The sequence below is a fragment of the Perissodus microlepis genome, chromosome 7, assembly GCF_051167445.1.
Source record: "Perissodus microlepis isolate ML-2025 ecotype Zambia chromosome 7, ASM5116744v1, whole genome shotgun sequence".
NCBI classification, from domain to species: Eukaryota; Metazoa; Chordata; class Actinopteri; order Cichliformes; family Cichlidae; genus Perissodus; species Perissodus microlepis.
Genome location: NC_140467.1, coordinates 21,362,353 through 21,377,471, shown reverse-complemented (window position 1 = coordinate 21,377,471; position 15,119 = coordinate 21,362,353). Strand labels below are relative to the sequence as shown.

At 38.0% G+C, this 15,119-nt stretch overlaps 1 protein-coding gene across 2 annotated transcripts in view; it reads right to left on the bottom strand.

The window, feature by feature from the left end:
• pik3c2a (phosphatidylinositol-4-phosphate 3-kinase, catalytic subunit type 2 alpha) overlaps positions 1 to 11,562 on the bottom strand; it is a 44,526-nt gene extending 32,964 nt beyond the window's left edge. Inside the window, exons 1-2 of one of the 2 annotated variants that reach the window (XM_084934125.1) lie at positions 11,453 to 11,562; positions 6,746 to 7,988 (exon numbers count right to left, since the gene is read on the bottom strand). In XM_084934125.1, the coding sequence (XP_084790251.1) occupies positions 6,746 to 7,906 (1,161 nt within the window). In that variant the 5' untranslated portion in view covers positions 7,907 to 7,988; positions 11,453 to 11,562. Of the gene's footprint in view, positions 1 to 6,745; positions 7,989 to 11,241; positions 11,398 to 11,452 lie in introns of those variants that run through there. The other variant, XM_084934126.1, reaches the window with a different exon arrangement.
• Between the last annotated feature and the right edge of the window lie 3,557 nt (positions 11,563 to 15,119).

Genomic DNA, 15,119 nt, shown 5'->3' with positions numbered 1-15,119 from the left:
AAAATGACATAACCACATCCTGAACAGATGCTAACCTACCAGAAAAGAGAACAGATTGTGCTAGCACTGCTAACATTTGCCATACTCCGTATACTAATCTGGCATCGTGTTTTTGTGCAGCAAAGTGCCACAGATATTAGCATTTGAAAGATGTTTAGTGACAAACATAAAGAGTGTGAAAAGGCTCAGGAAAAAATAAAACAAAAAAAATCCCTAACATTTGTATATGTTTAGCCATTTCTAATAATCTGATCTGCATTTTGATAGTTCTGACAGAGTAGCCAGGAGAGTGTTAAGTGTCCAACTGGAGTGGTATTGGCCCAGAATTTCACAATTGATGCAACCCTCACATATTTTTTTTTTTTCTTTTTTGTCCAGCTGCTGAGAGCAACTATTCACACTTTCATTTGTGGAATGACTGTAGGACTTGCCCTTCCCTTCAAAATTTAATTTGGCATGCTGATCCGATACAGAAATGAGCTGAAATGTAGCACAAGCAAAATAAAATAAAAAATAAATAAATTAAATTATATTATCATTCAACCATGAGCAATAAATAACTAAGAAAGGAAAAGCTAATTTCTTAAGTGCATGAATGAAGGACCATGTGCGTGTATACTACATATGCAGTCTGTTCATGCTTGTTTCTAACTGAACAAAGTGGCAGTACAGGAAAGCAAAGCACAGTTTCAGCTGGTGGCTGGCAGTAATTCCATGCCCAGCATCAGCATTGAGTTACAGTGTGTATCTAGACACCAGATAAGTCCTTACCTCTATGTGCAAGCCAAATGAGAATTACCCTAGACTGTCAACATGAAACCTGCACACAAATAGTATTTGGCAAATATGGATATCTGACCAGCCATAAAGTTTTGAGAAGTTACAGAGTAACTTGAAACTGCTTAGCAAAAAAAAGGCTGGCCAATTCAAACTTCAGATTGTGTCAGAATAGAAAAAATATTGAATAATTAATATTTAACCTGCAAATGACCGTGATTCAACATGGAGGGCAAAATAGAACTACATTAGTCATCGGCAAAGGCCAAGGTGTAAAAACAGAGACAGTCTGACTTACTGCCAACATGTTGAAACATGGAAAACCATTCTAGACTCCCAGGTGTGCTTGTCTGGAAATACACTCAAGAGATGCTCACAGAAAGTTTGTCTTCCTAGAAGACTTATTGCCCTGAGTTTGAGTTGAGGTGAGGTGTAAAAAAATATCTTTAACACTATTTTACCCCTTCACCTCTCTTCCTGGTATTTACCTGAAGTGTAGATCTAAGGATAAACTTTCTTGCCAATGCCAAGAAAATCAATTGGCAAACCCACACCCAAGTTTTTAAAGATGGAACTAGGAGGAAGGTAGTGAGTAACGTGGCACACAGATCCCATCCTCTGAGCTGTGGGAGATACGATATAATTCCTCTGGCAAACAAACACATATTTACATACTTTAAACCAAGTGCCACCAATATTCCAAACTCTCTAGTTCTTGGTATTGTCTAGGTTTTATATTCCAATATAAATTAACATAGGAAAGGGTAAGTGAGGCTTTCACAGAGTTCGAGCAATTACTGATAGGATATTGCTTCCTTTTAATGGGTTGTGTATACAAGCAGCTTCCATTAAGCTAAAATGTTTGAGCTTCACATACAAGAAAGTCTTTAACAATTTGGAGGCTGTTTCAACAAGAAATGCTGAGCTTTACATCAGAGGAACAAATGGCTTCGAGAACACAAATCTACTTCTTCTTTCAATAAGGAAGTGACCAGTGTCTATCGAAGTCATACTTCCTGTAATAAACTGAAACACCTAGCTTAAAAACCCCAAACAAACAGTATCTTAATGAACAAAGTGTTCATGAAGCAGAGACTGTGACATATTCGTAACTGGAAAAAGGACTTTCTCCAAAACATTTCCTAATTTCTCTTACACCTGTTAGCAGGATTATTATTGTGTGCATTAGTATCTCCCTTCTAATTGCTTAATTACTCTTCCACAATACTCTTCTTTTGTACCAGTAAGGAAGTTCAAAGGTTAGAAGACAGACAGCTGTTTCCCAGTGACTCAGATATTTAACTGGAATGCACGTCACATCCCAGCACTGCAACATCTTCTAATACTGCATTTGGTTGGAAAAGAAAATTAAGTCTTAAATGCACTTTAGCACTTCACTACACTTATTCACAATGTATAATTAGACAATAATAAGAGAAAATGTGGCAGTGTGGAGGTGTGAGAGAAGTAAAATAGGTTGTGTGAGCCTTTAGATATGTGGGGGAAGAAAAGATTTGTCTGTGTGATAGATTTAACAAAAAGAGAAAAAAAAAGTACAGTGTAGGCTTCAATACACACCACGCATTGCGATCTTCTTTCACAACTCACATTCAGATAAAAATGGCCAGTGGAGATAAAAATCTCCCTGCAAGTCTTTTTAATAACAAGAGCATGAGCAAACAGCCGCACACATGCTTAACTAACCTGCACTGAAAGGCCAGAAGTGTTTGTGTAATTTAACACTACTCCCCTAAATTTAATATTATCTACTAACAATAGTCATACTGTTCATTATCAGTTATAATACTGAAAACTATGAGTTATTTAGGCAACATACAGGCTAATGATTTTTTAAAACAAATCTTTCATACATCTTTCAATTCTCTGTAGAGTTATGAGTTAGCCTCATTTCAGACAATTTATGCATACAGCTAATGAAAATGTATATGGCCTCAATACCCTTGAAGAATGATGCATTTCAGGGCCCCTTTGCAAAAAGCAAATGCAAGGCCTGAACAGACACTGATGCTTTAGGGTGTATCACCTGTTCTAAAGAAAGAGAACTTACTTTGCTGATTACCATTAATTTACACATTTGATCCTAAAAAGCTAAACTAAGAAATCATAGCTGAGCACTGTAAGCCATCAGTTATTTAACAGACTGAAAACTATAAGAAATTGAAAGGAATGAAATTGACACCAGTAAGAAGTAACATACTGAAAGAATGCAAGGACACAACAAGCAAGAGACAAATAAAAATGACAGAATGAAAAAGGAAAGACAGAAGACAACACAAGACAAAGGGTAGGGGCAGTGTAGTAGAAAAGGAAACGGGCAGACACAACAGCCGATCGCTTGATTCTGACTCAAAGTCTTCAAGTTCAAGCACATTTGTTCCATCTTACACCCCATCTGCCCACACGACCGCATCTTATAATACATTCTTGCCAGATATAACAAGGGCTGGCAACCACAGGCTAACTTAAAGACATCCAAACAATAATCTTGGGAATGCCTTGTGATTTCTGACATTTGCTGGTATAAATTCAGCTCATAAACAACATTAAAACAGAGCACCGACAATCACAAAGCAAGTGAAACCATATATTTCAAAATATGTTGCTGTGCTATTGAAGCTTTAGAGGTAGGGCTGTGTTTAATATGTGTACTGTGTACGGGCTCTACTGTAGATGTTTTCTGTCATAACAGATACTTATTGATGGGAAGTTCATTACATCATATTATTGTCCATTTGTCGGTAAGTTATCTAGCATCCAGTTGTCCAAATGAACAATATAAACAAGGTCAACCACTCCCAATAAAAAATGAGTTTACAGTGGTCCCTCGCTATAACGCGGTTCACCTTTCACAACCTCGCTGTTTTGCTGACTTCTTTTGGTGCAATTTTCCGGGTTTTTTTTGTTTTTTTTTTACAGTGCATTGTGTTCTGCATCCTGATTGGCTGTAGACCATTGTCAATAAAACGCCTACCGTGTCTCCTATACAGTACAGAATGCATTCAGCTTGTCAAACTTGCATAAATCTTCGATCGCTAGCAGTGTGACTCTGAAGTGCTGTACTGTATGTTTGTAAGTTTTCTCCCCAACAAACATAACAATGTCGACGAAACATTTTGCACCTTCAAAGGTACCTATCTTTGGTTTCATTCTATAATACTGGACTTATTTTTCTACAAAAGTTTGAACTTCCAGAGTATTTAAAGAAGACAGAAAAGTGTGAAAATGTTCATGCCTGTCTGAGAAAAGTGTATAAAGTGTGTAGTGAGGGGTTTTGCAGCCTTAAAATACCTATAATAATTGTAAAAAATAAAGCTGGCTACTTTGCGGATTTCACCTATTGCGGGCTATTTTTGGAACCGTGATAAACGAGGGACCGCTGTATACTCAAAACGTTCAAAAAGCAGCAGTAAGACTTTTACATAAAGTAAGAAAGGAAAGAAGAAAGAAAAGTTACATGAATTTCACTGACTCCAGGTATGCTTTTGTATTAAGATTTTACTTGTTACTTTTAAATCACATCATAAAAAAAAAAGTTATTACTACTGATCCAGACTGCATTTTATTGTTATAGTTCCACTTGTTTCTTTTTAATAAGGTATGGTGTTATTAACATTTATAATTTAAAAAGAAATGCAAAATTCTTGCATTCTTTCTATATTTTATTCTTATAGGGTTTTTGATCTTGTAACATTATTTTTATTGCCTTTTATTCTTTGTACTGCATTTTTGTCATTTTGTGATACTGGTTTGATAAGTGCTATACAAATAAACCCCCATTATTATCATCACTGACTTAAAAAATATTATTACTAACTTTAAAAAAAATGAAAAAGTCTTAGACAGGATTTGCATGCATGGTGTGGAGGAAATTCACACCCTAGTGTGCAGTCTCAGACATGGTTTAGCAATTCCTGCACAATGTGGTTTGAAGTCTAGTTTCACTACTAAGTTCTTGTTCATGTCTTACAGACTATAGCCTCACTGTTTTCTGTTTGTCTTCTAGCTACTTTCTTTATTGGTGGCTCAATAATAAAGAGGTTTATACATTCACCTGACATGTGAGAAGACACAAATACCTAAACCAAGAGTCACCTGCTGTGGTGTTATCTTGTGAATAAAGGAGGAGTCAAAAAAAAAAGCTAGCTAGCCACTTTCTGTGTCAAAATACATTTAAAGAAAAAGAAAAAAAGTAAATGAAAAAACAAAACAAAACTGGAAGATGGGAAATGTAAGCCAATTTGTTTTCATTACATGCTCAGAACACAGTAGCTAAGCAGTTCTCCCTAGTGAGTGTAAACGAGTGGAGCTGGCATAGCAAGCCAAGAGGGCAATCTGTTAGGTCATTCTGTTGCTGCTGTAGGGCACTGGGGATCTGTGAAGACTTGTTCCTGTTTATAACAGCACGGGCACCAACAAGCAAGCAAGCAGATTGAACAAGGAGAGATAGCAAGTACACACATCATCATCGCCTCACATACACAAAGAGAGCAGACAAGATTGAAGCAGATAAAAACAGAGTGTAGAGGGACATATCTGTAGTAGGCTAAGCTTTAAAGGCTCAAGTTACACGGCACAGTAGACTCACCACATGCTTGACCCTAGGCCTAATATACATGCAAGAGTAAGCAAGCAACCACCGTTTTATCCTCCTGAGCAAAAAGAGATCAACTGTGGAATGAACTGTATACAAGCTGCCTTTGATAAAAGGCAAGGTATGTCTGTATGTCCTAAGTACACACTTAAAAAAACATTTAACCATGCCAAATTTTGTGTGAAATCCTTAAAAAAAAAAAAAAAGGGGGGGGGGGTTATGATACTCTATATATATCCTGGTGTGACAAAGGCACCCAAGACCCATTGTTTGGTACTGACACACTGAAACACAATGACCAGGAAGTGGGAGCTTTGTCTAAATAAATATATTTTTTTTTAAGAATCAAGATTTGCAGGTGGTTTTGACCACTGTGAGTAAAGCAATGCAATATTTCAGTAAAAGGATCGGTGTATTGTCTGCATTTACATTACTCGTTTTTACCAGCTGTAGACAGTAGTAACTAAACATACCATAGCACCTTTTCATATTCCAGTATGTCTGAAAAGCACTGCCGATTAAACGTTTTCATTTCAAAGTAGGAGAGTTTCAGAGTAGAAAGAGGAACATATAATGACACATGTATATTTTTGCTAGTAGGCCTCAGTATGGCTATGCTACTCTGTACAGAAATACTTGTCTCACAACCACAACTCAGAGCTAAAGCCAAATGATGACAGATGGTTGTTCAGTTTTAACGAAAAAAAAAAAAAAAATTGAGAAAACCCATGCCACTTGCCCACAGCGCTGTCCCAAATGAATGATCTAAATAATCATTTTGAGAAATTAGATCACTCCCATCCAGCACGGCAAAATTATTCAGAAAATGGAGCTGTGAGGAAATTGTGAGGTGAAACGGTGGGCAGCTAACCACAATGAAATACTTAATTACAGGGAGCAGAAGTAAGGAGGATGTTTTGCTTGTGAATGAATAAGGAATATAGATGCAGTTGTAAGCAACATGTTCATGGGTGTTTTGGTTGAACAAGATAATCTGCTATCATCTGCTCTAAAACAAAATATTTAAGCCCACTCACTCACCAATGTTTCAAGACCACTTGTTTTATACCCTCATTCATTCTAAAATGCACGTTTGCAATTATGCTGTGAGCACTCTAACAGTGGATGATAAATAAGGTCTGGATAAGGTAAATGGTTGGAAGTGACGAGTAGCAGTGCTTAGTATAACTGCTGATATTTAATTGATGGTGACCTGACTAAACAGGCAAACAACTAAACCAATGTTGAGACATAAAATGATAAAAATTTCTCCTCCTTTATAAAATTGTGTAAACACTAAAAAGATGATTAGTGTGAATTAAAAATTCAAACTTTTCAATTTTACTGTGTTCTCACCTGATTGATTGTTTTGTGCTGTGACGAGGTCTCGGGGATGTTGAGTGAGTGACTCCTAGCGACGGGCGCTCCTGTTGATGCCCGCCTATGTTGTGACCGACCTGTGTGAGAAACTCTGCCTTCCAGTTTGGGGCTGCTGCTACTATTACTACTGTTGCCTTTAGTCTCAAGCACTGCATCCCAGGGATCGCCCGCAGAAGCTCCTGACACAGTCTGTGAACTATCTACAGATTCCAGAGGTGCTTCCTCATTCTCAGACTTTCGTTTTGTAAGTGGGTCCAGATCCAGCCATTCAAAACGGCTGATGGAAGAAGATTCCATAGCTGCCGGCTGTTGTGGTGGTGGGTTTGGTGCCAAAGAGGCTATACCTGCTTGAGAGGAATTTACATCAGTGCTGGCCAATCTACCATTCTTCAAGTATTCTGAGGTGCTAGCAATCTTGTCAAACAACTTAGCCATCTCTGGGTCTACAGTTGGCTGTGGGAAGACCATGGCAGCAGCAGGCTGGATGGGAGTGAAAGCCATGGTCGGCAAGGCCATGAAAGGCGTCATGGCTGGAGTGAATCCATTTTGAAATGTTCCTGGTTTGGGAAATGGAGCTGATGGGAACATTGGTGTGGGCTGAAGGGTGGGAGTGGACACACCAGAGCTAGATGGATTGGACAGAGCAGATGTCCACTGGCTGCTCTGGAAAGGAGATGAGCTACAAGCATGGCCTCCAGGATAGGAGGCACTGAGGTTAAACCCCAGAAGTGACGAGGGGCGGGACACTTTGGAGCTGTTAGCTCCAAAGTTTTCATCAAGTAGGAGCTTTTCGAGTTCCTCATTGGTCAGTTTTTCAACATCAATATCCCTGAACGTATCCTGTTCTGCCTGTTTCTTGGTCTCTGGGAAAACAATGAGGTCCTTGTCTGGTCTACTAGTATAAGTTGAAGGCTGAGGAACAGTAGTGGTAGATTTAGATGGTTTTGGCTTAGAGGAAGATGAGGATGCTGCTCCAGAGGAAGATGAGGAGGCTGTAGCTGTAAGAGTGTGTTTCTTCTCCCTTTGCAATTTTGCTAAAGCCTCTTCTTCCATACGAAGGGCTTCCTCTTTACCCACAACCCCCTTTGGCTGGGGGACATCCAGCTTGAACCCATTACCACTTGATATCTGGGCCATTCTGTCAAGTGGAAGGTGCCATGAATATGATGGCTTTTAAGTCAGCGTGGCCCAAAGGGTTGAGGAACAAGGTTTTAAACACCTAAAAGAAAAAAGAGAGAGAAAAGCTATTTATGACAACAGGATGAGGTCAAACAGAATCAAAGCAAGGAAGAAGGAATTGAAATATTAACCTATAAAATTATTGAATAATCCTACCCATTAAGCTACAGATATCCAGGGGCCACAAGTAGTTGCATAGAATGGAGACTGTGTGCCCACCATGCTTTTTTTGTATTGATCAACTCCTAGTTTCACATACGCAGAGCCAATAATTACTTATGTGTGTTTTGAAGCTAGGGGCATCAATTAAGTCACATAACTAGCCTGGGCTACATCATAGGCCTGTCACACTGACAATGAACCTGATTCACTCACTCATAGCCAGAAATCATATTTTTATACACTTCTATGTGGTGTACATTACAAATATTTGTAAATGATCATAACCAAAAATCTAAACAATATTTGCATTTTACTTTTTCCCCCCAAATCCAAACTATTTATGGCTAACCTTCCACAACAGGAAACGGCCAAGAGTATCCCACGTCTATAACATGTGAAAAACATTGCTGCAAAGAGTGCTTTGTGATTCCAAAATGACACAGCGCCTACTCAAAGCAACCATTCATCGAACGATCACAGCCCTGGGGTTGAGTGAGTTCCTTCTCTCCCCAGGCGTCACCAACCTCTCCTGAGCTTCCCCTCCCATTGTGGTGGAGAAGGCTGGCTGTGCTGGAGCTCAGTCTAGCCTAACACTATTGTGCAGCTGAGGAATTTGGCATGCTAAACAGCCCAATGGCTCTCTCTCTCTCTCGCTTCCTCTGGCTCTGTCTGAATCTGTTAGCATTATGTTAGCACCATGGCCCAAGACTGTCTTATTCAGCTGTGCAAACCCCAGCACGCAGTGACAATGTGGCTGCAGTCACTGAGCAAATGACTTAGATAGGTTGGTGCCAACGTTACCAAGAAAACAGCTCAGAGACATTAAATGCATGAAAAGTGTCACAATCTTTTGGTCCATGCTGCCATTGATGTCATAACTCCCTGCAGACATGCCAGACGATTTAGATATAACTGATTTTGCACTGAATAAGAGTGTAGAATGCAGCTTAGTGTTTGTTTATGAAGTCATAAATCAAAAAGGTCTGAGCCTGTTAACTGCTAGCACACTGGGCACTGATCACTAAATAGTAGCTACTTCCTGATTCTGAATGTAAACACTAGCTTAATCTGAGAAAGCATGTTCAAAAATGCTATTCTGGTTTACTTAACTGTTTTGCACCGCAGACTGAGCCGATGAACCCAACATAGGGAAAAGACTAAGGAAAATAAAGAATAGATTAACCTAATTTCTTTTTACTAGAATGATCCAACACTACACTGATGCTACACTATAAGAATTATAACAACGACTGCATTCAGGAGACGCTGAATTAAGATAGGAATATAGGAATGTGCGTTATCATTAAACATACAAGGGGAAAAAAAGATTCTAGAGAAGAAGCCAAGAAAGAAAAAAAAAAAACAACTAGAGCCAAGTCAAGCACTGCAAATTGTGCCATCTCTCTGTGGCAACTGATGGCAGATACCAGGATGTGCTTAACCTTAATTCAACATCTGAGCATTACTTCACTACTGTTAAATTATTCAGAAGAGAATCAGTTTGCTGAGTCACATCCAGTAAAAATTATTGCTTAAGTGAAAAGGTTTATGGACAAAAAAAATCCACAGTAAGAACTTCTGGAAACGGTGATTTCAGAAAGCCTCAATCATGATTTTAACTGTCTTCCTTAATTTTAATTTACCTTTTAAGAAGCTTTACCTGTCACTATTATGTGCATTTATATTGTTTATTAGCTTGTTTTCATGGAAGTAGATTTACATACTGAGATATACACATTTATCAGTTTTAAAAAAAGTTGTATTGTTTTGAGCAACATTTGGCTGCACAACATAGCACGATGAGGTTGAACTCACACTTTGAGTTCAGCCCTAATGAGTGACAGGCAGTCTACGCATCCAATAACTAAGAAAAAGTGCAGAAGTAAGCAACACATTGTGGAGCTGTTCAAAGTTCAAGTTGTTTTTAAATAGTAAAATAAGTAACAAGTTTTTATTTTCTGTTTTCGGTACTAGTCACTTTATTGCCAAGGCAGGAATCCAAGCCTGTAAACTAAAACAAAAGCTGACAGGATTATGCTGTATAACCAGGTGTTAAACTTCTAACTAGTTCTATTCTATGCCATCTCTATGCTTTGGGTGCAAATAATGTACTTTGCACATCATACCATGTATTTTAAAGCTTAAGTTACTTACTATTTTGCAGACTTAAAAATATAAAAAGCCAACCATTTTGATCTCATTATATAATATTATAAGTAGTATATACATTAATATATACTTTTTAATATAATTATTGATTTAATATTGAGTACTTTGAGTATATTTTCATAGTTAAACTTTCTATTAGGATTTATACATTGTATATTAAACGATTTATTTTATAGCACCTATTTAAAAATTCTGGAAGCGCCCCTGCTCCACAAGCAGTTCATATTCAGTTTGAATTGATGATATGTTCAAAGAAGGTATGACCCTCAATTGATAATCGTCTTATAAGACCAGAGTGCTGAGTAGTTTTTCTGATACTATTAAGATCGTGTTGTCGTAATCATCTTTTTGGGAATAACTTCAAGGAAGACACAGTCTGGTCCCATCCCCTGTGTTTGTAGCTTAGATCTGTTGTTAGAAGCTTAGCTCTGTGGCTAGCCAAGAAATGTAGTATTACGTAACACTTAGAAAAAGATTGTAAATACGACGCGTTTGATAAAGCATGATCTGTACGTTAACAGAACAATATCGAGCAATTTCTGGCGTTAACAAACACACATATATTATTTACAGCTTATTTTGACAGCTAGCTAACACGTCTGCTGATGCTCACCTGACACCAACATGATGTGTACTGTCAATAAATCACGAACATTTAGTAGTTTCCCATTGTACACATCTTAAAATAAAAGCCAGCTTGTGATAAACAAACGAGAACAGTGACTTTTAACCAATAATAACAAACTTCTCTTGCAAACATCCGGTTAGCTCGGTTTAACTCCACTCCTTGATACTTTTAATGGCTGTTTTATTAGTTGTTTTTTTTAACTATAACTTTTGCCTGTGCTGGATGCTAAGTTAGCCGCTAAACCTGCTAAATGCGCGAACACAACAACCAAAAATAACGGAATTGAGAGTAAACATAAAACACATTTGAATTTAGCCATACAAGGACAACTTACAGGACTGTTCCGTGAGAGACAATGATTTAATATTTTAAAAGTAACCGGGCAACTGCTCTGGTCCTGCCAAGTACCCACAGTAATGAAGAAATGCTGATTTCCTCAAACGGGAAACGGTCGAACGCGACTCAGACACAACCGCTGACTGCAGTCAACCACAAGATCAAACTTTTACAGGCAGACATGGGCTGTAAAAAGCTTTATTCCTCACCTTTTAGCGGTGCGGCGTTTGGAGCCATTTTTCCTGCAGCTGCATTTTTCCATCCACTTGCACAGAGGGAACGTCAGTTCCTGTTGAGGTCGTTAGTGGACTTTTGGTTGGACACAGTTGGGTAGCTTTTCTGCCTGGCTGGGTCTTGTTTTCATTTTGTGACAACAGCACCACTGTGTGGACTAAAGTGGTCGGTGTCGAAAAGTTTTCATATTTCTATTATTTATAGAAATTCTATCATTTCTGAGGGGTGCTTTGGGGGTCTTTTAAATGAACTGGAACGTGTGAGACCAAGAACAAGGCAGGGAGGGCACAGTAAATAAGAATAATTGACCAGAAACAAAAAGAGTTTAGAAAAGTAATAAAGAAAACATTGTGTACAATTTTCCAGATGTCGAAATACGATCTATCTTGTGGTAATAGTGACCTTTAGGAAATAATAACAGTTGTCTTGCAAACTAACTCAGTACTGGCCAGTAACTGTTTATAAAGGTTTTTCACATTTGCACAGTTATGCTCCAGACCATAATAAAAACATAGTACTTGAAATCTGGTTCTGATTAAGAATGATATTTATTTTGCATTAAAAAGCTGTTTTTCAAAGTTAAACAAGTATTCAGATACTTTAATTAAGTAAAGTTTTGGAATTTGTAAAGTTCCTAAGTAAAAAATACATTATGCAGAATCATATACATTATGTTATTGGATCATAACTATTATATATAACTTTTCTACTCTGCTTGAGCCTTCAAAGTGCTTTATAAAACCTGCTTTAATCATACAAGCACCTATTTTCTACACCAAAGTGCTTACTACCCAAGACTCATACTTTAATGAAGACATCTGCTGGGAGCAACTTGGGGTTCAGTATCCTGCCCAAAGATACTTAGGTATGCTGACTGGAGCAGCCAGCCTTCCGATAATTACATGACCTACTGTACCTCCTGGCCCCAATACTTTAGCAATGCACTTTAAGAAAGTTATATTCTGTGGTGCATGAACACTTGAGATTTTTTTTTTAGTTCAGTTCATAACAGCTGTTTTAAGATTAAGGTCTTATTGTATAAGAGAGACAACAATCAGATAATCTATGAGCAAGTGCTTGGCAAAGGTGGAGAGAAAGAACTACCATTTGACAGGAAAAGAGTGCCATGAGAACCAGACTAAGGGAGTTAGTAGCTCCTTAGGAAATGAGGGAAATGAAGAGCCAAAAGAGGAGCATAGCAGGAACACAAACAACAAACAGAGCAAAACACAAGCTTTGAAAAAGTTTGTTGTTGCTGATTTCTGTTAATTCACATCCTGGCCTGTTGGCCTATTGTTACCCAACAAATTGTTTTTAAAGACATTTTTAATACCTTTTTATGTGTAATTCAATGCAATTCTTATTTAATACAGTAAAAGTCAAGTAAATAAAGCACACATTTAATTAATTCATTCTGTGTTCTTATTGTTTCAATGCATGGGATGGCTGAAGCTCAGGAGATAAAGCAAGTTCTCCACTATTCAGAAGGTTGGGGGTTTGACTCCTGGTTGCTCCAGTCTGCATCTATCAGAGTATAAATGTATGCGAATGTTAGATAGAAAGCACTTAAGCATAGAAAAAAGAGAATGTTAATGTGGAGTATATATGAATGTGGATATACTCCCTGACTAATGTTTGTTTAATGTCCCTTAGCGAGTTCCACTTTTATGAGGTGCTTTTGGTAGCTATCAACAAGCTTCTGGCATAATTCTGGCTGGATATCTGAGCACTCTTCTTGGCAGATAATAGTGGGATTCCCCATCTAGCACTGAGAAATGAGCTTCAGTGATTTATCATCATAACACATTCGTTTTACTAACCACCTTGGCCAGTGTGTTTTATGTAGAGAAGATCAACAGTTTAAACATTTTATTGCTTCTTTTCCTAAAGAAGTGGTTTGAATAAATGTTTATTTGGTAACTTTTGGTACATTTGCCTTTCTGTAACCATAGGCCACTGACATAAGTACATGTTATTCAGATATGTCACGATCACTTTGCAAAGGTCTGGAAGAAAACCCAACTATCACCCATAAATGAATAGAAATTAGTAAGGATTTTCAGGTTTCAACCCTGGAACCACCAAGTGTTAAGCCTGCCATGAACTGGAAACTGCTGGAAGACCAGCATCACTATCCAAACAGCATCACTGATCCATCTTCAATATCCATGAAGATGGATTACCCTCCTAATCGGATGCTGACCAAAAAAGAAGCCCCTGCTCCAAAATCAACACCTACTTTTAAAATGAAAATTTTAGCTGGCCACATGAACACCCCAAATGCTTTCTCAAGAAAAGTTTTATGTTCAAATAAGACAAAGCATGAGCTATTTGGCTATGATGACAAGAAATATGTTTAGAGGAGCACAAGTGAAGATTCTAGCCTAAAAGACTGTACCAGTTGTCAGGCATGGTGGGGGAAGCATCATGCTACGGGTCTTAATTGGTTGTAGTGGTACTGGTACATTGCACAAAGTGGTGGAATAATGAAGGAGGAGAACTACCTCCAAATTCTTCATCTTTACCTCAGATCAACAGCTAGATAGTTGGACATGTAAACATTGATAAAGTAGGCTAACATTAACCATTTGAAATAGTCTTCCCAAAGCCTAAAATTCAACCTGTTGAAAAATTGAGGACATGGATCCATGCCAGGAAACCAACCAATTTAAATGAACTGCCAATTTTGCCAGAAGGTTGTTGATGGGTACCAAAAGTGCCTGGTCGAGCTGTAGCTAGCTAACAGCCAAATATTAGTGGAGGTGTATGTATGCTTTTCACCCTGTGAGGATTAAAGAAAATGCTAAATAAATTCAGACTTGATTAATGCATAAAATGCATTTAATTTTTACAAGATACATTTGAATATTAAATGGAGAATCGTGTTTTGGTTTACTTTACTGTTCCAGTAAGTCATTTCTTACTGTGAACTACAATTCACTCTTTACTCAAATTATTATTATCTACTCTTACTACTTTTTATTAGTAAAAGTAGCAGTAGTAGTAGAAGTACTTTAGCTGCTCCTCTTAGGGATCATCATTCAACAGATCATTTACTTTCAACTCACCTTGTCCATAGCATCCTCCTCTGTAACACTGACCCACTGCATGTCCTCCTTCACTACATCCGTGACCTTATGTGTGGTCTTTCCACTTCTCCTTGCTTGGCAGATCCATATTCAGTATCCCTTCCCACTATGTCCACTAACCCTCCTCTGCACCTGTCCAAACCATGACTGATTGATTTTGTCTTCAAACTGCTCAAGCTAATCTGTGCCTCTGATGTACTCATTTCTAATCTTGGCCTTTCTTAACATTTTCTGCTCTTCTACTTTCAGCTTGTCTTCCTTTCTTTTTGCTAGTGGCACCATCTCCAAATCATACATCATAGCAGGTGCCACTACCATCTTGTTAACTTTCAGTTTCCCTCTTGTATTTCCCTCTTTAGACTATTATTTAGACTTGTCCACCTTCACTACCTCTTTTGTTGCAGCTTCACTTTTCCATCTGTCTCTCTTTAATTTACACAGGTATATCTAGCTTTTACTGACTTTCATGTCTCATCTCTCCAGTACATACATTCATCTCTCCAGACTCTCTTTCACTTGCTCCTTACTATCACTAGAGATCACAATGTCGTCT